The sequence below is a fragment of the Falco rusticolus genome, chromosome 3, assembly GCF_015220075.1.
Source record: "Falco rusticolus isolate bFalRus1 chromosome 3, bFalRus1.pri, whole genome shotgun sequence".
NCBI lineage: Eukaryota > Metazoa > Chordata > Aves > Falconiformes > Falconidae > Falco > Falco rusticolus.
Window position 1 is genome coordinate 108,380,909 of NC_051189.1, and position 23,239 is coordinate 108,404,147.

Here is a 23,239-nt window from a genome sequence, read left to right on the forward strand (position 1 = left end):
TGCACCCCACACTGCAGGGTAAGGGATGCCCGAGCATCCTCTCCCCTGGCAGCATCCCTGCTCCAGCCCCCCGTCACGATGGCACCATCCCACAACCTGGCTCTGCTGGTCCTTCCCCTCCTGCTCTCCCTTCCCAGCACGAGTCCCCTGAATGCTCCATTTGAAGCTAATTCCAGCTGAAATCTGGTTTGCTTTCCAACGTTGCTGCTTTAAATTGGAGAGATTGACCTTGTAGCAGGAGGTGACATGCAGATGCACATCAGCAGCCCGTCAGAGCGGGCGGTGGGGGCTGGGGGGGTGCGGAGCCGCCTCAGGGATAGGCCAACTATTTTATGAGTAATTTAATATCTGGAACACAGACTTTTCATTCCCAGAGATCTGCTGGGGAAAGAAAGAGCCTTTCTGCAGCCCTGCAAAGGCTGTTCCTCATAAGGAGGCAGAGCAGGAAAAAAAAAAAAAAAAAAAAAAAGGGCTGGGACTTAACTCCTTGGTGGCCAGCTTAGAGCAGAGCCTCACAGCTCCCGGGATTTGCAGAGGGGCCAGGAAAAGCAGGAATTCTCTGTGAAGCTTAAACTGGGAGACAAGCCAGTCTGTGTTGCTGCAGGCAAAAGCAGCAATTGCTCCTTCCCATTCAAATTTAAATCTAAGCCTGAGCGAGGAGGGGGGAAACAAAGGTATCAGAAGCCCCGAGGTTAGGTGTGGAATGGGAGGTGTTGCCTGAACTCCCTTCCCAGTCTCGGGCTGGTTCCTGCTGTGTATGAGTCCATACAAGTCCCACTGAGGTTGCCAGCAGCCCCAGTCTCCAGGCGAGCCAGGGGATCCATGCGGGAAGCTCCTGTGCTGCTGGCACTGCGGCAGCTGCGTGTGGCCTCGGTCCCCACTGAACCCGAGTGGTCCTGCGTGTCCCTTGGGTGTCTGCCACCCTCGCAACAACCACAGGCCACAGTGCACTGCCCCAGCAACGCCTCTGCCCCCAGCACACGGGTAGCATGGCACAGCACTGAACCCGTGCAGGGTGTCCCGTGTAGCTCCTGCTTGGGATTAGGGTTTGAGGAAGGGGAGGGAAGGCAGAACATGGGAAAAACACATCTCGCTGCGCAGCTCAGCCCGAGGGCAGAGGAGAAGGTGGAGAGCAGCTGCCAGCTTGGCAGCAGTGACTGTGCCTTGGTGCTGGGAGGCTGAGGGAGGGAAACGCTCACAGGGTGTCAGAGGGAGCTGCTGGCGAGGGAAAAGCATCCCTGTGTCTAGGAGCAACGTCATGAGCTGTGGGGGCTGTTAGGCAGGGCTGGCATGGGAGGCTGTAGCCTCTAGAAGACCCTGTGGCTGTGTGGTGTTGCCAACAAGGAGCGAGGCCAACCAAGGATGGGTTAGGTAGCGCTCTTCCTTGGGTAGCAGGTACGGGGAACCGGCCAGGCTCAGCGCAAACAGATCAACATCTCTGCAACTGCCACGGTGTTCGCTAGTGATGTTAGACCAGGCTGCAGGACCGACATCCCTGGCTCAGTCTTGCTGACAAGCAGCGTGACCATGCTTTGAGCTCTCCAGTTCAGCATTGCCTTCCATGAATATTGATAGGCAACTAGTATGTTCCGCCACATCAGACCCTGCCAGAGTTCTGCTTACGCCTGGACTGGAGCTTCAGCACAGAGAAAAGCCCAGCTAAATGATGCAGGGGTAACTTCTATGTGATTAGTCTTGCTGATCCCTGTTGCTATGTCTCTTGAAATAGGATGATTTTATTTTAAAATCCTGATAGCTCTCTACCAGTGCCTTTGCACATCAGTGGATTTGCTCCAATTCGGACCAAAGCAGTGCCTGCTTGCAGGGACTCCCCAGAAAATGCCTTTAATACTTGCTGCTTTTTGGTGTCACCGGACACCTTCACGTGGTATGTGATGGGGCAGGGTGAGACAGCTGTGCTCCTGGTTAGCTCCATGTCCCACCCCGCTCACCCAGTCTGTGTAACCTCCAGCATGGAGAGGCCAAAGCACCCCAAATTTGCTTAGCTACAGCTTGGCAAAACACTTCCAGCTGTGAAACTCCTGCTCCCTCTCGAAACACCACCTGCCTCAGCTTCTACCAGAACAGCATGTATTTGCACAAAGTGGAGTGAGTGTGCAGAGTGTGAGCATGCACAGAGCAGCAAGCGTGCACACAGAGCACGGTGAGCATGCATGTGTGCACAGTGCAAGCATGCACAGAGCAGCAGGTGCGCACAGTGCATGGTGAACATGTATGTGTGCACGGTGCAAGCATGCACAGAGCAGCACGTGTGCACAGAGCACAGTGAGTATGCATGTGTGCACAGTGCAAGCATGCACAGAGCAGCAGGTGTGCACAGTGCATGGTGAACATGTATGTGTGCACCATGCAAGCATGCACAGAGCAGCACGTGTGCACAGTGCATGGTGAGCATGCATGTGTGCACAGTGCAAGCATGCACAGACCAGCATTACAGGCACTAAGCAAGGTGAGCGTGCACAAGTCCACAGTGTAAGCATGCCCAGACGGGTGTGAGTGAGCAGAAAGACAGTGCACACAGCATGCACAGAGCACTGGAACAGCTCCGCCAGGTCCTGGGTGAGAAAAAGCCTGCACATCTATTCAGTGAGTGCGTACGCGGCCAGGTTAAAGTTTGGTGGGTGACAGGTGCTCATGGGTAAGATGTAAATAATTAATTAAAGATGCAAATTGGTCGTTTCCCTGAGAGACAGTGAATGTGGAGCTTCCCCTGTCTGACCTCCTTACCACCAGGCTGCACCTGACCCTGCAACAGGTTTCTCTCCAACTCTCCTGGTAATGGTTGTGTTGTTCCCAGATTGCTTTGTTTTGCATGGGATTAATTAATTATGCACACCGTGCAGGGCAGGGGAGGTTTGAGAGCCCAGCTGTAGCAATCCTGCCTTGCCTGGGTAACATCAAGCAGGCAACGTGTGACAGACAGCACAGCACTAGCTGCTCAGATCAGTTTTATTTTTTCTTGCCTTGGCCCCGAGGATCTTGCGGAGGGATTGCTGCCGCAGGGTAGCAATCCAGGCTCCTGCTGTGGATGGTCTCCTGGGAGGGGGCACCTGTATCTTGGCTCTGGCCTCAGGGTGCGCTATAAGAGCTTGAGAGGAGGGGGGTCCTCTCCAGCAGCCCTTGGGGCTGTATGACTCCCTGCAGGGTCAGAAACATGCTGCCCCCACTGAGCAGCCCTGGAGGAACTCAGCGATGATGCTGCATGGACCACCAGCCGCTCACGGCCCTCTGGCCTCCTTTTCTCATCCATTTTGGATACCTGAGGAGTGTGCTGCTCCATGGTCTGTGCACTGGCAGCTTTAAGGGAGCTAATGCCTGAGGTGGCATTGCTGAGCCCCCCCAGGAAGAAGCAATGCCCGTGCACCTCTGTTTTCCAGCTGCATAAGCACAGTGAGCTGCAGCTGGTACCTGCACTGCCCTCCAACTCCCTCCAGGCACAGCCAAGACCCCAGAAATCCTTTGGCTTGTGCTGGTGTTAGGTCAGACATTAGTTTAACAAATAAAAAAAAAGCAGCTCCACTCCAGAGGGGGCCTGCCAAAAACCTTTTCACAAGTCCAAAATGATTATATCAGTTCCTTGGAAAGGCAGAAAGCTTCAGCTTGCTGTGCACCAGCATCTCCTATCCTTTCCTGCGGAGCTTCCCCCTGCCTGTCCCGTTGTGTGGCAGGTTACCCCATGCCAGAGGAAGGACTTTGCATTTGTGCCCGTTAAATGTCAGTGGGTTCCTGCCAGCTCATTTCTCCAGTTTATCGAGGCTGTTTGGATGGCAGCCCTGTCCTCCAGTGCATCAGCTGCTCCTTGGCTTGGTGTCTCCTGCAGACTTGCTGAGCTTTCAGGAGTCTTACCTGGTTTATGCTGCCCAGCCCCTGTTTTGGGGGTCAAAGACTTACTCTTTCCCTCCACCTGCCCTGCTGACCCAATTTTATTTGGGATGCTGCGTTTACAGCTGTGAAATGGCATGAGCCATGCAGCTGCGCGTTAAAAGCAGCCCAGCGCTCCTGCACGGGGGGAGCGTTGGGATGCAACAGGGGACATCTCTGCCCTGACAGGAGGTAGAGGTCTGGGGACATGGGGTGATTGCACCCCTGGGGACAGGAGCCACAGATTTTTCTGGGGGAAGGTCAAAGAGGATGAGGCATTAACCCAGGCCAGCAAGAAGCAGCACTACTCCTGCCCTCTGTCTCCTCCTAACCTCAGGGGTAAGGCAGAGCTGGACCTCCCACTGCCGCCCAGTCCCTGCGAGCTCTGCCCTCCCAGCCCGTGGGACAAGGACGCTGGCGAGGCGAGGGCTGATCCAGTCTCCAGTGCCACCTGCTGGTAAACCATCCCGGCCAGAACTGGGAGCCCTGGGGCAGCCCGTACCTCTGCCCATCACTGCCCTGCGCAGCCCGGAGCTGTGAGACCCTGCACCCAGAGGCAGACCCCACGAGCTCAGTGGCCATGCTCTATAAAAGCCACTCCATGTCCCCCCCAGACCCTTTATTGTCATCCCCTTCATCCAGCCCCTTTCAAATCCCAGACCCCTGCAAAAATTATCCTCCCCTATGTCCTGAGCACCCCATGTACATCCCCACGGGCTTCGCTGTCATGGGTGGGCTGGGGGCTGCAGGCAATGAGCCCACCCAGGTACAAAGCTGGGTTGTCACCTGCCCCAGGGACAGGACATTCCTCAGACTTCTTGTCTGGAGATCCTTGGGTTCGTCAGCTCTACTAGTAATTAATAAAGAAATCTCTGGGCGGGCTTGGTGGTGCTATAGGACTTAGACGTACGGGTCCTCTGCTGGGGTTATGGGGCTCTGCTGGACCCTGCCCAGCTGCACCAGGGGATAGCTGTGTGCTCCACGCCTCTTCCATCATGGCATCAAGCTCTGGCTTCCCCACCTACACCTGGCCCTTCCACAAACTTCTGTGGGTATTATTGTCACCACCACCCCAAAAACCCCCAAGGCTAAGAGAGGTTGGTGTCCCCACATCCTACCAGCTTCAGGACTCTCAGGTACAGCACCATCTTCAGCGTCTCCCCATCTATCACCAGTTCCCAGTGGCCCCAGTTTTCCCGCTATATTCCCAACCCTGGGCTGGGGCTTCCTCTGGGTGGCTCTGGGAGGAGATGCTCAGCGTGGTCTGCAGCAGGAACTGCATGAATTGCCTGGCTCTGCTCAGCACTAATGAGATGCTAATGAACCTGGGCTGAACCCAGGGGTGCAGGAGGCAATGCCCTGGGTATCTGAGCATTATTCATGAGGAAGGAGACAAGTTCTAGGCAGGAAGGAACCAGCAGCACAAAGAGCTGTCATTTAATGTGCAAGACCGGCAGCAACAGGTTTCAGGGCACCAGATGTGGAGCGAAGAGTCATTTCCAGGGGCATCTTCAGCCAGCAGCAGCAGAAGGGCTGCAGAGAGACACCTTCAGCAGGCTAAGCCCCAGGGAAGATGAGGAAGCCGGAGAAGATGCTGTCAGACCCTTCAATCCCCACCAGGGAGTTCTTCTCCGTTGGCTCCAGCCAGACAGACTCGTTCACTGCCATTTTGAGGACCACACCGCCGGTGGTGACCTGGTAGCTGCTGTGCACGTAGTCGCAGAAGGTCACCACCTTCTCACCCCTGCTGCCCCGGCCCTTCTTCACGTTGAGGCACAGGTTGCCCCTGGAGGTGACGTGGTAGGTGAAGTAGTAGATGCCTGGGATCCGGCAGGTGAAGCGGCCGTAGCGGTTCTCATAGTGACCCTTCTCGTTGGTGATGATGCGGTCAAAGCGGATGGGCTGCTCGCGGCGTGGGTAGGAGCTGATGGTCCTGGCAGCGGAGAAGGCAGACTTGAGGGTGGACTTGTAGTCACCAGAGTCCCCCTGAGGGCCAGGGAGTCCCCGTGGACCTGGTAATCCCCTTGAACCTGGAAGGCCCCTGGGGCCGATCTTCCCAGGGTGCCCTGGTACTCCGGGATCTCCTTTCTCCCCCTTGTCTGCTTCGTGCTCCACCTGGCCAGGGGGACCTAGAAAGCAGGAGGAAGAGTCGTTGTGGTCATAGCTAAGCCCCACGGGTCTGCAGAGGTGGCACTGGGAAGGAAACTGCTGTACCTGTGCTGGGGTGTGGGGCAGTGGAGACCCCTGCCCACCTGGCAGGTGTGACACCCCTTGCTCTCATGCACCCTCCCTCCCCAGGATCCTCAGGGTGCTCTGGTCTGTCTAGCCCCTTCTGTTCCTGAACATCACCCCCACCTGATAAGACCCCAAAGGGGCTGGTGGAAAATGGATTGCTTTCCCAGGACCATGCACCCAGCACCACCTTTTCCTGTGCTCGGTACTCACAAGATGATGTTTTCCCCACCTGCAGCCTCCTCCTTACCTTGCTCGCCCTTTGGGCCATTCTCCCCATCTCTGCCGTTGCTGCCAGGCTGTCCTGGTAACCCTGGGATGCCTGGGATGGTGCCATAAGTCTTGCAGAAGGAGGCACTTGCGAGCTGTCCTCCAGCCAGGCAGATGAGCATTGCCCACACGGTCTGCATCTGCTGGAGCACAGAAGGATGTCAAGGGGCTTGCCTTGGGCGGTGGGAGGGATGGGAAAGGCACTCTTTGCTGCTCTAGAGGACAACAACTAGAAGCACATCTGGGTAATATCATCAGGGAGGGAAAATATCCTGCTGCAGAGCCAAATTTGCTCTCCTGATGACTTTGGAGGGACCAGCCCCTTTGGGCATGGTCAGTCTTTTCCTGCTCTTAAATTACCAGATTACCAGTGCCCAGAACTTCAGCCACATGAATATCTGGGGACAGGTTTGCCTGTGCCAGAGGTCTGATGTCCAGCCTGGCCATGCTGCTGCCACAGGCATGTGCTGCAGGTCCCTACTGCTCCCTCAGAGGAGAAATTCTCCATCCTGGTTTAGGACCACACCTGCAGGGTACAATCTTCTCCCCAGGTGAGAGCGGTTTCATCATTGGCAAAGGGATAGATAGCTCTTGCTCTCCACCCACATACCTGAGGCAGAGCTTTAATCCTTGCAGATAGCAATGAAATCCCCAGACCTGCCCTCCCAACCCCTGTGGGTTCCCATTGTATCCTGCCACATGCCTGCTTCATCCCAGGAGCGTTTCTATATCTAACTAGCCTTACTGGGACAGTCACCTGGCTTTCCAGTCCTGGGGTTCCCATCTTCCTTCTGCCCTCCTGGCATCCCACAGACCAGCTCCTTCCCCAGCTCCTGGTGCAGGTGCATGTGTGGTAAGCACTGGGCATGGGGGGGCTGTATTGGGACATCACATCACCCCAGCCATGCTCTCTGGCCTCGGGTGGACTTTCCCAGCACTGAAACTCTGGTGTCAGCAGGAAAAGAAGTGGGTGAGTTGAATTCTCCAACCACAGCTGCTCCGATTTGGATGCAGCAGGTACAAGGACCGGTCTGCAGGCTCCCAGCTGAGGTCCAGGCAGACGACAAGAGCATCTCAGGGCAGGAGAGCACCCTCAGGGCTCCCTTCACGCTGATGCTCAGTCCCTGATCGCTTCTCTTGGCCTTTGCCATCTCCCTTTTCATCTCCCGCTTCCCCCAGGTGAAGCAGGAGGGATCGAGGTCCCATCAGGTATCTCCACCACCCCCAGCTCAGGACCCCCTTTTCTTTTCTACCCCAAGCCACAGTGAAGTGCCACTGGTGCAGGGGGTGACCGTCAACCTGGGGCTGATGGGTTCCCAGCGTGGTCCTACCTGCAGGGAGGAGCTGGAGCTCAGCCTTGCCGACCTCTTGCTCTTACCTTGAGCTTCTTGTTGCACGGGTGGGGAGATGGAGCAGGACACGCCAGTGTCCTGCTTGGAAATGACCACGAGGGAAAGCAGAAGTTTGCTGCAAAGGTTATTATTGTGAAAGGATCTGGGCCACATCCCTTTTTTATCTTTAGCTCTTATCCTTTCTTCAGTGGCACTTTCATATCCGCCACAAATGCTGTCCGTCAACTCAGCAGAACATGCCGCCCCCAAAGAGCACCCTGGGGCCCCTCGGGCGTACAGCTCTGGCCCTGGGGAGCAGAGGGATGTCTGCTCTGCCCTGCAAGCTCTCTGGGTCCTGCTCATGTGTGCTTGCTACGGGCAGCGCATCTGTGAGCTCCCGACAAGTTTGGGATAACCCCTGAGGGCTGCAGGAATGTTGCATGTACTTAGCTAGTAGCCCTCAGGCTCCTTCGCACATCCCCAGCTCTGCTGGGAGGTACCGGCAGGACCCAAAGGATGCTACAGAGGATGGGAAATGATTTCACCCTGCGGTAAAAGCATGTCCAGTCCTGCTTTCTGCTGATGCCCTGTGGAAGTGAAGCTCCGGATGTTCAGGGGAGATGACCTCCTTTTCCACTGTTCCATGCGTGCTGCCAGGAGGAATCTCCATTGGGTTTTGGTGGGCTCTGTAACCTCCACAGCAACAAGCTCCTTTGGTGTGGCTCAGACCCTGCTCTGTCCCTGGTGAGTCTAGGACCCTGAGGGTGTCCCAGCCACCAGAGGCATGGGTGGCTGTGAGGTTTGCTGTGGTCTGTGACCCTCTGCAACTGAATTGCATCCACTTGGAGGGGAAAGGGAGTATTAGGGCTCCTTCTTGGAGAAGTCTCAGTGTGTCTTGCCCCCCCCCCCCCCCCCCCCCCCGGGTGGGGGCTGTGTGCATGGGCGCAGGAACCATCCCCTTCCTGCAGTCAGTGCAGCTGAGGGTCCTACCCCAGCAAGCAAAGTCAGGGTAGTGAATAGTGCATGATGCTCATGGATGCTGAACACGGCTGAGTCAGGGAGGGCTCTGGGATGTTCTGGTACCATGCAGACATCCAGATGTCATGCAGACATCCAGACATGGTGCACACATGCACATGGACTCCACATCCACCTGTCCACATGTGGGCTCCACCTGCAGCAAGGTGAGTCACGGAGGAAAAAACACGCTAAGACAGGCACGCTGGGGAAGGTTTTTTATTGACACTTTCCATAGATGGCTCATGGCAAAGATGCTGCTGCAAGCCTCTTCCAGGACTTGCCCTGGTGTCCTGGCTGTCCCTGGTGCAACCCAGGTGGGAAGGGGAGAGGCACAGAGAGACCTCTTGCTCTGGCAGTGGAAGGTGATTCAGGGTTATCAGGGTGGATGTACATGGCCGGGCCAGCAGGAGCCCCAGGGTTTGGCGTCATCATGCTGCGTGCAGATGCATCCAGATGTGCCTGTCACCCCCATTCAGCAGCTGCCTGTGCTTGATCCCCAGGCCAGGGGGTTGTGTCTGGTGGCTGGGGCTGACCCCCTCACTAGGGCTTCCCACCCAGCAGAGAAATCTGGAGCATCAGCAACAGCCTGGTGGTGAGCAGCAGCATTTACAGGGAAGGCAAAGAGGTTGGTGTGCTGGGGTGGGCTTTGGTGATCCTCTAGTCTGGGAAGAGCAGGAACCCTGAGAAGATGCTGTCACTGTTGTTGATGCCTACCATGCTGTTGTAGTCATTCACCTCCAGCCAGACCTGCTGCCCAGCACTCAGGTGGAGAAGGATCCCACCAGAGCTGACCTGCATGGTGTTGGTCTTGTGGTCGCAGAAGCTGGCCATCTTGCTCTTGTCCTTGTACAGGATGACGCAGAGGTTGGCTGTCAGCGAGGTGTGGAAGATGAAGTAGTAGAGGCCGGGGAGCCTGCAGGTGAACTTGCCAGTGGTGGTGTTGTAGTCGTGGTTGGTGTTGGTAATGACGTGGTTGAACACCACAGGGACGTTCTTCAGGGGGAACTCCATTGTCTGCCTTGTCACTGAAAATGCTGACTGGTGCTTCTGCTTGTAGCTGCCTGGCAGACCCGGGTTTCCAACCACCCCCATAAACCCAGGGTCTCCAGGGGGACCAGGGGGACCGATGGGGCCAGTCTTGCCTGGCAAACCAGCGATGCCTGGTTCCCCTTTCATGCCCTTGGGTCCTTGTGTTTTAGGAGTGGCCGGGATGCCTGTGGTGTGTGGAGTGAAAGGGAGTCAGTGGCAGTGGCAGGATCTAAGGAGAGGCTCCTCCAGCCCCTTCGCTCAGGCAGAAGAGGGTTGTTGCCTCTCTCCAGCATCCCCTCCTCCTGCCCTGTCCACACATGATGCTCTCCATGGCCTGAAAACCAAGGCAGACAGGCCATGGAGGACTCAATGGCCCCCCTTCAACAGCCTGTGTGGTCCCCCTCTTTGCTCACTCACCTGGCTCGCCTTTGGCTCCCTTCAGCCCATCCCGGCCATCCTTGCCTGGCACACCTGGCAGGCCTGGGAGGCCTGGAGCCCCATAGCAGCTGTGAGGGACATCTCCGGTCACAGAAGACCCCAGATTCAGGAGCAGGAGAGCGAGGGGCAGATAGCGTTGCTCCCAGAAGCTCTGCCCCATTTTGGTGCTTTGGTTCCTGGAAAGGGAAAGAAAGGGCTGGAGTGAGTGGCCACGGCAGGGTGGCTTCCAGGGCATGGGGCACAGGAGCTGCTGTGCTATGAGGCCGACTGCACCAGCAGCACCTGACTGTGATGACTGTGCCCTCAGTGTCTCCCCCACACCAATTGCCGGGCGGTGGGGAGGTGGATATGGGGAGGCAGACCCTGGGCTCAGCACCACCCCGAGGGCAGCCCCTGATGGCACAAGGTGGGTTGGACTTTCAGTCTGGATAGAGCCAAGAGGTCTTGTGGTACCCTTGGCCAGCCCCAAGCTCTCCCAGTTCAGCATCCTGACCCCCCTGCAGATGCATATGCTACTGCAGACTGTTGCATCGTGCTGCACGGAGACTGGAGTTCCTTGGATCCAGCTGATCTCACCCCTCCTCCAGCAGCAGCCCGACTTTCCTGGCTCAGCCCTCAGGATCAAGCACCCCATCAGCTGGAGATGTCCCAGGACAGTGCCTGGCCTAGGGGACTAGGTTTTCCCTCAGCAAGGACAAGCTTGCATCCCACCCCATGATATGTGTGCAGCCTGGCAGTGCCTCTGTCTCCTCCTCCTCCTCTCACATAGCCCAGTGCTGTGCCATGCTGCTGGACCCCCAGTCCCCCTGCAGCCACCCCAAAGAGATGGACCTTGCAGCACCTCTTACCTCTTACCTCTCGTGTGGGGAGCAGGGCACAGGATCCTGCACTGCTGAGCCCTCTGGCTGCCCTGGGCACTGCTGGCCAGCACAGCACGGTGTGGGTGACTCTCCGTGACACCCTCCTGGAGGAAGTTGCAGCGTTAGGAAAGGGCCCGTGGGGATCCAGAACCCCCAGCTAAGTTTCACATCCTCCTGCTTGATGGTTTCCTCTAAGCAAACACTTCCCTGGCTGTCGAGCAAGACTCATACTTGTGCCACTGCAGCAGCAGGGGCTGGAAAAACAGAGGCTGGGATAAGCCTCCACCAGGAGATGTGCCACAGACCCTCCAACCACCGTGGGGACTAGCCCTCTGCAAATCATCTGCCTTCCACCCATCCTGAGCTCATTTCTGAGCAGAAGGGCAGCGAGGGGATGGGAGGCAGAGCCTCATGCCAGCTCCAAGGGGCCAGAGATGCCTGTGCAATGAAGGGCTGGTGCAAGCTCATTACCCGTCTCTGCCTGGGAGATGCTGCACCCCTAGGCAACGGGGCTGAAGGATGCTCCTCTTCGAGGGGATGTCCTCTCTGCACCTTACCCTGTGCTCTGCCAGCTCTGCTGGCTGCTGGATTTGCTGGGGCTCCAGCATCCCTGGTCGGGGTGTTGCTCCTCGCAGGTGACCTGCCCTCCTCCTCACTGCTCCAGCAATGAAGACATTTGACTGCTCGACATGTGTGTAGCTGCTCCTCTGAGTAGCAGTCCTAGAGTATGGCACTTGTGTGGCTTTCCCGATGCTTTCTGGCTGCCTGATACCCACCCAGCCTGCTGCACTGCCTGCCAGTCTCACCCCAAGCCACCGAGAGAAGAGCATTGCCTCACAACCACCATTGCCCCACAACTCCATCAGTCACCCTGAAGTCCCTGTGCCTCCTTGCTGAGAGGCTGGAGGATGGCAGCTGCCTTCCCCCTTCCTGGGAGTGTTTGGGTACCAACAGAGGGCCATGTGGGTGAGGTGTGGGGTCTGCTGTCTGTATTTCACCTTATACAGGACGGCCAGCTTCGACTCATCAGAGAAAGGACACACATAAGCTAGTCCCAGAGATTTCCCATTCCTCCCTGTGAGTGCCAGCTCTGCTTGTACGCTCTGTTCCCTCCTGTCTTTCTGCCTTTGTGGTTAGGGTTCTCCAAAGAGAAGCTGGGATTGCTTCTCTCCCTGGGCAGCTCGGGAAGGGACCCGGGACATAAATGGTTTGGGAAAAACGCAAGAATAAGAAAGGCAACCCAAGTGGCTGTTGTGGAAGAAGGGTTTATTTGTACTGATGGGAAGGATGTGAGAGGCAGTAGTGGCTCAGCACCAGAAGGACATTTGCAATGGTTAGTGTAGCAGAAGCAGTGGCATGCAGTGATTTCCCACTCAGGAGCAAAGAGCCACAGCTGATGAAGGGCTCTTTCTGACCCCGTGACAACTGGGTCTCTCCAGTGTGGGGTCTGAATGTCCAGGAGGAGAAAGAGCTGCTGGGACCAGAAGCCCTCTGCCTCCAGGCTGGAGCGGGCAGACTCAGCATGGAGGCAACTGCTAGCAGGGGTCTCACTGATGCAGTGATGACCCACGGCCTGGCCACTTTGTGACATTGGTGGAAGCACAGGACTTGTCTGGTGGCTTGGTTTGCGGCCATCCCTGTTTGTTGTGGTACTAAACCATCCCACACACTCAGAGGGGGAAAACACGTGCAGAGACACCCACTGCAATGTGGTGGTGCTAAGCAGGTCCAAACTGGGAGTCCATCAGCCCATCTGCGGGAAGAGCATGAAGCCATTGAAGACGCTGTCTGCCTCGGAGCCGCTGTAGATCATGTTGCTGCTGCCAGGGTTGGTGCTCACGGAGACCTGGTCGCCCATAGCCAGGCTGAGCACAGTGCTGCCCGAGTTCACCTGCAGGATCGTGCGGCTGTTGTAATCACAGAAGCTGACCACGCGCTCCTTGTTCTTGGTGATGCTCAGGCAGAGGTCCCCGCTGGAGATCACCTGGTAGGCGAAGTAGTAGAGCCCAGGGACACGGCAGGTGAATTCCCCAGTCTGGGGATTGTAGGAGTCCTCCTGGTTGGTGATGATGTTGTCAAACACAACTGTCCCGCTGTTGAACCGTGGGGACCTCAGCGAAGCGGAGAAGGCAGGACGTGGCTGGTCCAAGATGTTGCCAGCTTTCCCCTTGTCCCCCTTCGGCCCCGGCTGTCCTGGGAGCCCAGGGAGGCCAGGCAGGCCGGGGTAGCCCTGTCTCCCTGGCATGCCAGGAGTCCCTGGCTCGCCTGCATCCCCCTTGGGTCCCTGGATGCCTGTCCTCTGTGTTGATTTCCCTAGGGAGAAGTGGTGAGGAGGAACTGTTCATGCACATCCAGCATCTCCCGAGCTGCTCTCACAGACCGTGATGCTCCCACCAGGAGGCTTGAAGCTCCCAAGCCACCTGCACCACCCGCATCCCCAGCTCCCCATTACCTGGCTCTCCCCTGTCACCCTTCTGCCCTGGCCTCCCATCAAGGCCAGGGATTCCAGGGAAGCCATCCTTGCCGTTTGGTGCCTGACACAAGCCGTCCTCCAGCAGGGCCGTGCCCAGCACTGATGCCAGGATGCTGGTCGCCAGCCAAAGCCCAGGTTGCATCCTGCCTGCCTGCAGGCGCTGGGGTGGGGGAACTGCAGATGGAGGCAAGAAGAGAGCAAACACACAGGTGCACCTTCAACACAGACATGCAAGTGTGCAGGTCAGCTGCACATGTCGTCCATGTCACCCATGTGTTGTCCAGTACAGATAGCTGGACACCACATGCAGTAGTGAAAATAACTTCCTGGAAGGATTTTGAGGCTGTTTCCTTGTGTGATCTGAAATCATTGATGTTACTCATGTGCCCATGGTCGGGTGGAATTGGAAAGCCCAGGACATGGAGCGTGGCGTAAACCCTTTGGTGCATGTCCTGGGGATGGGTGGTTGCACATCAAATGCATGCAGAGGATGCTTCTTCCAGTGTTGGGGAGCAAGCACTGATGTATGGGGGCAGTGGTCCCATGGGATAGAAAGCACAAGTGAGGAAGGGATGCAGAAAGACATGACAGAAGAGGGAGAAACAGGCAAAAGGGATCCAGGTCTCCAACACACAGAGCTGGGAGAGAGGAGGAATGTTCTGAGCGCACAGACCTACCCCAAAACTGCAGTACTTAGCCTGGGACAAGCTTGCAGAGCCCAGTGATGTCCACAACCACATGGAGACATGGAGCAAGGACAGATTACTGCAGCCCACCCCCTCCACCCCCCCATCTTCTCTCCCTTTTCCTACTTTAAATCCTGGTGGAGGAGGAAAGTGAAGAAAGGAAGGTGGCAGGGAACAAGGACTGAGAGTGATGACAGAGAAGGCATGTGTCCCCAGCTATTTGGGGTGACTTACCTCCTTGCTGGGGTGAAGACAGACCAGTCTGAACAGTCTGTTTTCTAGAAGCTCTTGCCTGGCAGCAGGGAGGAAAGGGGTGGGGGTGGGCTGGGGTGTAGTTGCATGCACGGTGGTTTGCCTGGTTGGGGAAGAGAAATGCCAGGTTTTGCTTTCTCTGCACAAAAAAGAAACTCGTTTCCCTTTCCACATTTGGTCGTGCTGGTCACAGTCAGGGAACAGCTTGGTCAGCGAAAGTGCAGGACCACAGGGTTCCCAGCAGCACGGTCCCCACGGCAGGGACCAGTGGTGACTGGGCACAAAGCAACACAACAATGGAGGGTGCCCCAAGGCACGCCACAGCTGTCACCGCAGGTGACCCATGGTGTGAGCACTAGGTGGCATGGCCATCCAAGGGATGCTCGTCAGGGATCACGCTTGATGACTCCTGGTCTGGGTGGTGGGCAGAGCACGGCTGTCACTGACCTTGTCATCCCTGCTGCTGGGGGCTGACCCCTCCAGATGCCCACCCTGAGGGAGCAGGGCTCCGGGAAGGATCACCAGTGCCTGTGTGGCTCAGCAGGGCCTCGAGCATCCTTGATGAGACATCTCCTTCCTACTGCCCTCACTTCAGTGGTTTGGGGACCTTGTCTCTGTAGTAGAGCGGGAGAAGATGGGGGTCTATGGCACCTAGGTTGCTCCTGGTCCTGTGCTGCTTTGCACCAGCCAGATCTGGGCAACCCCAGGAGCTGTGGATGGCCTCCCCCTGACCTACAAAATGAAAAAGCCAGTGTCTTACGCCACAGACCCCAGGGAAGGTGCCCAAGGATTCAGCTCTGCCACAAAAAAGTCCAAAAAAGCCACCAGTACCCAAGCCCTACCACGACAGGGAGCAGAGGGATGAGCCATGCCACAATGACCCCAGCAGGTGGCAATCCTGGGGATCCTGGGGACCAGCCCCATCAGATCCAGATCCACCTGGAATCTCCTTTCAGGACCCATGTGGCAGCTGCGCTGACCCTCATGAGAAAGAGACGCTGGGCTTCCCAAAGCAAATGTAGCCACAGCGGGAGCTCGGGGGAGGATGTTCCGAGGACAGAGGGTGGTGTGAAGGCCCAGGACCAGGGTGGTCCCAAAGCCAAGGAGGGCTGACAAACCCTCTGTCCCCCCTGCCTGCCACCTCTAGCAAGGTGTTGCATCACTTCCAAAACAGCTGAAAAAGGGAATCACTAATGTGAAACCAAAAATCAGCCCGGAGGCCCTTACCACACAAAACTTCACTCATCAGTGCATCTCCATTAATAATTACCTTTGGAGATTTGTCACTGAGCTGGTCTTCAATTCATTGAATATATGCCCTCTTAATGCAATAGAATACACATTTTTAATCAAAATGTCACCCCGTAATAAATCAGATGCCCAGAAGAAATGCAATTTTATTTTATCAGCGGAGTTCCTCTATCAACCAGATCTGTAATCGTGTCAAGAAAAGATGACGGGTGAGTTTGAAAAGACCTACCTTCCACAAAATGCTGTTTCTGGACAGTAATTGTATTTCTGCCCTATTGCCCTTTCTTAATATACAGTCAAAATGAGACCACTCCAACATTTCATGCAGGATTGATTGATGGCTCTGTCCTAGTGCTCCTTGGTCTCTGACTGTCCCCTTAACCCCATGTAAATGTTGACTTACAGGGGGCTGGTTGGGGGTTTCCAGCATCTTCTGGAAGATGGTGGTGGTCCAGACAGCACCTCTTCCAGGTCCTTGAGACCCCTGAGCAGCTCTTAGCCCCAGTCACTTGTCTTTTGATGTCGCTGAGTTCCAATCAAACCTTCCTCCACCATCCTCTGAGCATCTCCTCCTCCTCCTGATCTGCAGCTGGGACGGCTGTGGCTCCAGGGGACGGCTGGCTGCAGGGAGCCGTGGGTGAGCATGGCATGGTGCCGCCCCAGAGGCTTCTGCAGAGCACATCTGCCATCGTCACTGAAATCGGGAATCAAACCTCTTAACACCAATGCAGCATTAAGGAGCAGGTGCTCCTTCATTGCAGCGCTGGGTGCTTGGTGGCATCTCCACAAATCAAGCACACCTGTGTAGATTTTACCGTTACATTTATACACAAAATTATAAGGTCGTACACTCCCAATTACAATGACTGGTTAGTAATTTGCATATAATTGTAGTATTTGCTGTGTCACCCTTTTCTGTTACTATGCTTGCACAGGGGAAGGGGCTTCACCTGGGCGAGGGTCTCCTTGACCTGTGGGCGTGATTTTTAGTGTTATAATGAAGGGAGTTCACTTCAGGACACCTTAAAAGTTAGTTTTGTTGCCAAGTTGGGAGGCTGGATGTTGGCCTTGCCAAGCTGTCCAATAACCCGTCCTATACACTATAGAACCTGGGTGCTCTGGTTGCGGTCTGGAGAGTGAGGACAGAGGGTATTATGGTCTATAGCATAGGGACTTCAAGGAACAGTCTGGGATAACAAGCAGCACTGCGATTCATACGTCATTGGTTAATAAGCGTGAACGTAATTCTATCATGAAGGTTAACTCCTTAGAATCAAAATGTTCTTATAAGAACATTATAAGCTTAGAAGAGCTGTTCCATCAACACAAAATACAGGGAGATTCGGTGAAATTTTAAGCTGATCCGCAACACCATCACAAGCATCCCTCCAGCCGGGCACGCTCCTCCTTCCCCCTCCCGTCAGGGCCGCTCTGGGAGCGGGCGCAGGCAGCGGGGTGACACGCCACGAGGTGGCAGCGCTGCCTCAGCCATGCCTGGTGGCACCTGCCGTCGGGGCTCCGCGGCCTCCCCCGAAAGCAGGTGGCTGGCCGCGCCTCCCCGTGTCCCCAACGGCCACGCCGCGGGATGCCCAGCCGCGGAGCGAGCCCACGGGCATCCCTGCCTCGGAGCCCGGAGCCACAGCAAAACCCCCTTCCCTCCTGCAAACGGCCCCAGTGAGGCCACGAACATCCTCCCCCCAAGCTGGGAGCAGTTTGGTACCCTGAGAGCCGGGGAGAAGTGGTGTTGCACCGGTGAGGACCAAGCCGTGGTTGGAGTTGCAAGGGGTTGTGATGCCCTGGCAGGTTACCCCAGCTGCTGCAGGTCCAGCAGCATCCCACCAGCACCACCGCCAGCATGGAGAAAGGGCAAGGACGATGGAGGGCACCCTCAGATGGCGTGAAATGGGGCCAAGGCCAAGGCAGAGGGGAAGGTGGGTGTATGCTGGAATAGCCAGGGCACCGCAGAGCCCTGCAGAGCACCACACAGCACCAAAACCCACCCCGAGGAGGACAGCCCGGGGTCTGGGGGAGCCTGACCACTGTGGTCAGCATCCACATCATTTAGGGTACCTGTCACGGCCTCCTGGCTCTGCTGCAGACCCAGACAGCCTTGCTCCAGATGGATTTTACCCCAAGCAACCCTCCTTTCAGGATGGGCCATGGGGTGCCAGCTCCTTCACCTCCTTGCTGCCCCACCACCTGGTGGTTCCAGGCAGGATCAGTCAGTGCCATCCGAGCCTTGCACCCCTTCATGGAAGAGAAGTGACCCCTGCAAAGCCCCCTCCCTGCATCCCCAATGCCTTCAGGCACACACGAGCTGCCTGACAGCAGACAGCGGGGAGGGATGCTCCTCCACTGCCTTCCCTGCTGGGGATCCCCTGGGGTGCAGAGTGGTGACAGGCAGGAGCTGCCAGAGGAGGATAAACGAGGTAGCCAGCGCCTCCCTGTCACTGCTGAGGAGACAGCGACGAAGGCAGGTGGTGGGAGATCAGCAGTGCTGGCAGGTACTGCACACGCCTCTGCTGCCAGTCACCAGCATCCCAGCCTGCCACCCGCACCCCCAGGAGGTCAGGACAGCTCAGAGCATCCGTGCTTCTGCCCTCGCTGGTGGCTTGAGGATGCCTGAATAACCACTGCAAACTGGTTTTGCAGCGGTTGAGCTGGCCTGTCCCCAAATGCTCACCCTGGGCCGCTGACCACCGGGTAAACTCCCTGCGCAATGCAATGGAGTTGGCATGCATTCTGCAGGCTCCCATGTTTCCATCAACCGAACAAGAAGCTGGGATGGTTCGAGTGCCCTGAAAGGATTTCCTGACGCGTCAGCTGAAAATCAGGCTGCAAGGCCACTTGCCACGCAATGTCTAAAACGTTTTAATTGTTTTCCTAGGGGATGTGGTATTCCTATGACAGATGCTTGCACAGAGCAGGTGGGAGGAACAAAGACAGGTATGGGGTTTAAAAGCCAGGATTTTATGCTCCAGCCCTTTCTCCTGTCTCCTGGTGCTGATACACATCCCTGTTGGCTCATGGGATGAGAAGAGATAGAGAAGTGCTGAGCAGCCCTGGGCAATGCTAGGAAAGCATGTCCCATCCCTCCTCCTCTTGTTCTCTGTTAGGGATGTCAGGGCTTTTTGTTATTCAACATCTATTGGTTAATTTGGCTGATTGTTTCCCATTCTTTAATGTATCCATTATTTATTTATTCATTTGTGTATCGAGCATTTCCGGATTGATCACTTTGGCATGTAAATGAGCTGCTCTAGTGCCTGTCACTGAAATTTGTAGATTGGGAGAGTTTACAATCAAATACAGCCGGAATCTAAATCACAACATTTCAGGCGATAATAGCAGGGAGAAGGCAGGAAGGATGTGCCATAAATAAGATGGGATCAGAGCAGGGTGCCCATAGCTGTGCTGACAACACACCAGCAGCCCCGGGGCATGCAACAGGGTCCCTGCTTTGTGGCATTGCGCTGTGGCTGGTTCCCCCAGCACAGAAGGGCAAGCAGAGGAACCAAAAGGCTTTTGGGGAATGGTAGGATCTAGCCACTACTAGGAGTAGGGCTACTCCTCGAACCAATCTCTGAAGGGGGCTGATTTTAGCATGGTGAAAAGTATGCAGACTATGGGCTGCAAGGGGCATCTGGCCCATTGTATGGGATACTGATTTGTTTGCCACCGTGGCTCACGTTTGGCTTCTTCCTACCACTCAGGGCTCCATCAAAAGCCTGTGGATGCATCCAGGATGCAAGCCTGTCCATCTTAAGGCCAGTAAGGGAGATCACTCAAGATGAGTAGAAGTGATCGCAGTGCTGTAAGCCTTCCTGCAGGCAATGGGCACGGCGGCTGGGCTGAGGAGCAAGGAGCCAGCCAGGACCCCTGCAAGGCCAGGGGAGAGGTGCCTGTACCACTCCATGGCAGGGCATCCCGGGACAGAAATCCAGCCAGGAGAAAAATTATGTTCAGCAGGCACAGTGCTGTGTGAATCCCAGCATTTAAAACTTCGCATTTTTTTTTTTTAATGGCTTAAAAACCACAAGGCAACTGAAAAAAAATACAAGTCATGGTCCTTCCTTCCTCCCCCTCTTGGCTTTATGCTATGGCTCAGGAAACAAGGCTTGGAAAGACACCCTGGACAATAGGAGTTTCCCTTCCTAATCCAAAGTGATGGCCATACTGCGAGGGAGGCACAAGATCCTCTTCTCTGGGCTTTGTGTTTTGATGCCCTAGTTCTGGGTATGCGAGGTTTGCTTTCTTTGGGGCCATCAGGGCATGGCAAGACCATCATGAATCCCTCCACCAGACGGGGATGTGCTATTCCCAGGCAAGCGGAGACCACCATGCACTCCTTTATAGCAATGTCATGCTTTCCACTGGGCTGAGATGACCAGCATGGATCCTTCCTGCATGTCATGCACAGCCAGATCCTGATGGCTGCTAGAGCATCGCATGCTCTTCGCAGGCTAACCTCAATGCCATCATCTGTTTCCCTGATGTAACACCTTGAAAAATGAAGTAGAAGTTTCCTGCAGGTGAGTGTTAGTGTTAACTGGGTCAGCGGCAGCTGGAGGTCCATGCTGGCTGGAGACTATTACAACTTATTTCTATTACAACTCACTTTCCACAGTGGCTTCTCCAGGAGCTCAGCTTCCCTTTGACTGACCTTGGCTGCTGGATCGATCCAAAGTTGCAAACTCACTTCTCACGTCCCCACAATTTGGAGAGCATCTGATTGCTGCTTCAAAGGCTTTGATTGCTTTTGCTTCTGGGCAGCAGGACCCCGACGGGTGGCTCGCAGGCACCATCAGCCAACCTCCAGCTTAGTGGATTTGCTGAGGAATATCCCAGCCCAGCTGCAGCAATGCTGTGCAGAGCCAGACCTGATGTTTTCAAGGTTGGAGATGTATTCAGGTGGCGGTAGGCTGGAGGTCACCATGCCTCCTTGTCCCTCCGGCCCATGCTTGAGCCCTTCAGCAGCAGGAGTGAGGCGTTGACGCCGGTAGCTCCCTGGGGTCTGGTTCCCCAGGTGGGCAGAGGGCAGCAGCACTGGTACCCTCGGCACTCATGTGGTCCACACACCTACAGCATCCTCTCCAGCATTTTCATTAGCTCGGCAGCTCATTACTTTCTGTCAGCAGATCCCAACCTCTCTGCTTCTGCCGTGCTCCCTGTGGGTTCACCCTACTCTTCTCAACCACCTCCATCACTTTGCAAGGAGGAGGTAGCCCCTTCCCAGCTTGGGCAGACACTTTTCCACTTGCAGTGGCATTAACTACTAGAGATGCCGTCCCGCAGGCGCTGCTGGAAGTCGTCTCCCTCCTCTCTGCAGGCAGAGGTCAAACCCGTGTCCTTGCTGCCAACTCAAAAGCAAATCGATCAACATCTAGGAGACAATTGCAGTCCTCATCGAGCCTCTGCGTGGGGGGCAGTCGCGTGGCAGCCCCAGCACTGACTCCCTGGCCTGGAAGTTATTCTTTACTCAGACTCTTAATTTCAGAGCTGCACTGAGGGATGAGAAGACTCCTGGCTTCTAATTAATTACTGAGTTCCCTGTAATTGGTGCAATTTACTGCCAGTCTATCTGTTTTATTGCACTGCGGAAAAGGTCATTTTCTAACACTATTTTTTCAAACACCCTAGTGAGTGGCCATAAGATGTGCCTTGAAATTCATCTCCAAACTCCAAAGCCAGGGGGAAGGTTGCAATGGGGGGCAGAAGGCGACTGCGGTTCCGTGCCCATCACCAGAGGTGTTCACCCAGGAGGTCCCTGGGGGAACCACACGTGGCACTTGGGGAACACAGTGTGGGGGAACTGGCTGCATCTGGGCACTGGGTCCTGGTCCTCTGGATCTGGGTCTGGTACACACATGTCATAGCATGAGGCCAAGCACAAGCTGACACGTGTAGGAGACCCTCAGCTGGGCTTCATGTGGCATTTCGTGTCACACAGTCTGGGCATTTTATGGCGGGTTCAGATCCATCCTGTAATGGGATGGATTTGTTTACATTAGTCTTTATAAGGAGGTTTCAGGAGCCTCAGGATGGGCAGATCAGGCAGTGGGATTTCTAGGGAGCTCTAATCTAATCCCTGAGCTTTTCAAATTAATTTATTTGGGGAAACCAAATGGAGCCTCTCATTTGCCACAAGGGTACAAGAAGATTAGCAGGTTGTCTCTCCCAGTCTGTCCTGAACTGGATGGACCTCCCTAATCCCCTAAAAGCCCATGCTGGTGGGGAGCATGTGTCTGTGTCTCTGCTCAAGTGTCACCTATCCTGCTCTGGTGTAGCATCCCCTAGGTAGAGCCATATCCTTCCACTTAAAGCCATGCTGGTGTGCCTCACTGGGGCTTAAGAGGGGATTTTACTGAGCCCTTTAAATTGTCTCATTCACTAATTAATGACCGGGTTTTGGTTTCGGAACAAGCACTTAGATAAACCGCAAAAGTGCATTTCATTAATCTTAATTAATGATTTAAATACTCAGAAGCCTCTGCTAAAGCCCTGTGATTGATGGCAGCTAGCTGGCTGTATCACCATGCTTTGGTCCCTTGGCATCCTTGACTGTACAGTGGGGATATGGGCACTGACCCTCCTTGCTTTCCCTTTGCCTGCTGCCTTCAGATCTAGGCTGGTCACCTCTCTGGAAGGTTTTAGCTAGGTGCTTGATCAGAAAGTGAATGAGTGACAGCTCATATCTTGTGCTACACACAACATCTTCCCTGAATTTAAACTCTTGCGTGTCTCTGTGCGTGCAGCCGCAGCGTGCCAATAGCTAGGGCTGGTGGAAAACAGGGTTTGCAGACCCTGGAAAGGAAGAGCTGGGCAAACCAGGCAAGAAATTGCACTTCAGGCCACTGCAAAAGCACCTTCCACATCCCTGCAGGGCTTGGAGAGCCCATGGGGCACAAAGCATGTTGCATGCCATCCTACGGGATGTGGCACCAAGAGCACTTCCCAGTGCCGAGACGCTGAGGAAAGACCTTCCATTAGATGCACACACATAGCTGTGCAATTGCTCATGGAGACAGGATTTAAGGGGGAAAAAGGACTCTCCTGCTCTGCCAAAAACCTGCTGCTGAGCCTGAACTTGGAGATGGCACCTGCCCGCACCCTGGACCTGCACGCTGCCTGCACTCTGCGCACTGGAGGGGCTGTGCCCAAGGTGGTCGCTCCCACACTCCTGGCTCCCTGAGGGGTTAAGATAGAGGTATCTGTCACAATTAAAGTTAAGAGCATTTGATAAATGCTCGTTTGCATGCCCACAAAGGAGCACAAAAGGACAATGGCAGGAGAGGGACCCCAAACAATACGCTAGGGCTACTCCCAGGCCCATCACAGGAGAGCCATCAGCCCATCAAAGGCCAATCTCCACAAGCCCAGAGGAGCACAGGGACACAGTGCCAGCTGGGAACCCAGATTGCAGACTCCAGAGGAACAGCCACCTTGTCCAGGGCCCCTTCCAGGGGTCCCAGCGGACCCATCAGCCCCAGTGTCGAGGTGTGAAACCCATCACCA

The 23,239-nt window shown here is 55.5% G+C and overlaps 3 protein-coding genes across 7 annotated transcripts; all 3 read right to left on the bottom strand.

Moving 5' to 3' along the window:
• Positions 1 to 5,282: 5,282 nt before the first annotated feature.
• C1QB (complement C1q B chain) lies at positions 5,283 to 7,924 on the bottom strand. Of its 4 annotated transcripts, none has more exons than XM_037381702.1 (3): positions 7,716 to 7,924; positions 6,365 to 6,524; positions 5,283 to 6,011 (listed from the first exon to the last, which is right to left on the bottom strand). In XM_037381702.1, exons 1-3 carry the CDS (start codon positions 7,887 to 7,889, stop codon positions 5,440 to 5,442), a joined length of 906 nt encoding a protein of 301 aa, XP_037237599.1. In that variant the 5' UTR covers positions 7,890 to 7,924; the 3' UTR covers positions 5,283 to 5,439. The 4 variants fall into 4 exon arrangements, with proteins under 4 accessions (XP_037237599.1, XP_037237598.1, XP_037237603.1 ...); XM_037381701.1 differs by having other exon boundaries at positions 6,365 to 6,527; XM_037381706.1 differs by having other exon boundaries at positions 7,763 to 7,870.
• Positions 7,925 to 8,935: 1,011 nt separating this feature from the next.
• Positions 8,936 to 11,180, bottom strand: C1QC (complement C1q C chain). Of its 2 annotated transcripts, none has more exons than XM_037381802.1 (3): positions 11,058 to 11,180; positions 10,182 to 10,378; positions 8,936 to 9,949 (listed from the first exon to the last, which is right to left on the bottom strand). In XM_037381802.1, the coding sequence occupies exons 2-3, from the start codon at positions 10,360 to 10,362 to the stop codon at positions 9,393 to 9,395; spliced, it is 738 nt and encodes a 245-aa protein (XP_037237699.1). In that variant the 5' UTR covers positions 10,363 to 10,378; positions 11,058 to 11,180; the 3' UTR covers positions 8,936 to 9,392. The 2 variants fall into 2 exon arrangements, with proteins under 2 accessions (XP_037237699.1, XP_037237700.1); XM_037381803.1 differs by having other exon boundaries at positions 11,051 to 11,175.
• Positions 11,181 to 12,307: 1,127 nt separating this feature from the next.
• On the bottom strand, positions 12,308 to 14,559 carry C1QA (complement C1q A chain). Its single transcript, XM_037381761.1, has 3 exons — positions 14,456 to 14,559; positions 13,515 to 13,709; positions 12,308 to 13,375 (listed from the first exon to the last, which is right to left on the bottom strand). The coding sequence occupies exons 2-3, from the start codon at positions 13,675 to 13,677 to the stop codon at positions 12,807 to 12,809; spliced, it is 732 nt and encodes a 243-aa protein (XP_037237658.1). The 5' UTR covers positions 13,678 to 13,709; positions 14,456 to 14,559; the 3' UTR covers positions 12,308 to 12,806.
• Between the last annotated feature and the right edge of the window lie 8,680 nt (positions 14,560 to 23,239).

What these genes read in the sequence shown, in the direction of transcription:
- C1QB (XM_037381701.1), bottom strand. Translation starts at nt 7,889, where the DNA reads ATGTGGCCCAGATCCTTTCACAATAATAACCTTTGCAGCAAACTTCTG. An exon ending in GCTCCAGCTCCTCCCTGCAG is followed by an intron (nt 6,528 to 7,715) that starts GTAGGACCACGC and finishes TCTGTGCTCCAG; the next exon opens with CAGATGCAGACCGTGTGGGC. An exon ending in TGGCCCAAAGGGCGAGCAAG is followed by an intron (nt 6,012 to 6,364) that starts GTAAGGAGGAGG and finishes CCTGCTTTCTAG; the next exon opens with GTCCCCCTGGCCAGGTGGAG.
- C1QC (XM_037381802.1), bottom strand. Translation starts at nt 10,362, where the DNA reads ATGGGGCAGAGCTTCTGGGAGCAACGCTATCTGCCCCTCGCTCTCCTG. An exon ending in GGGAGCCAAAGGCGAGCCAG is followed by an intron (nt 9,950 to 10,181) that starts GTGAGTGAGCAA and finishes CACACACCACAG; the next exon opens with GCATCCCGGCCACTCCTAAA.
- C1QA (XM_037381761.1), bottom strand. Translation starts at nt 13,677, where the DNA reads ATGCAACCTGGGCTTTGGCTGGCGACCAGCATCCTGGCATCAGTGCTG. An exon ending in GGGTGACAGGGGAGAGCCAG is followed by an intron (nt 13,376 to 13,514) that starts GTAATGGGGAGC and finishes ACTTCTCCCTAG; the next exon opens with GGAAATCAACACAGAGGACA.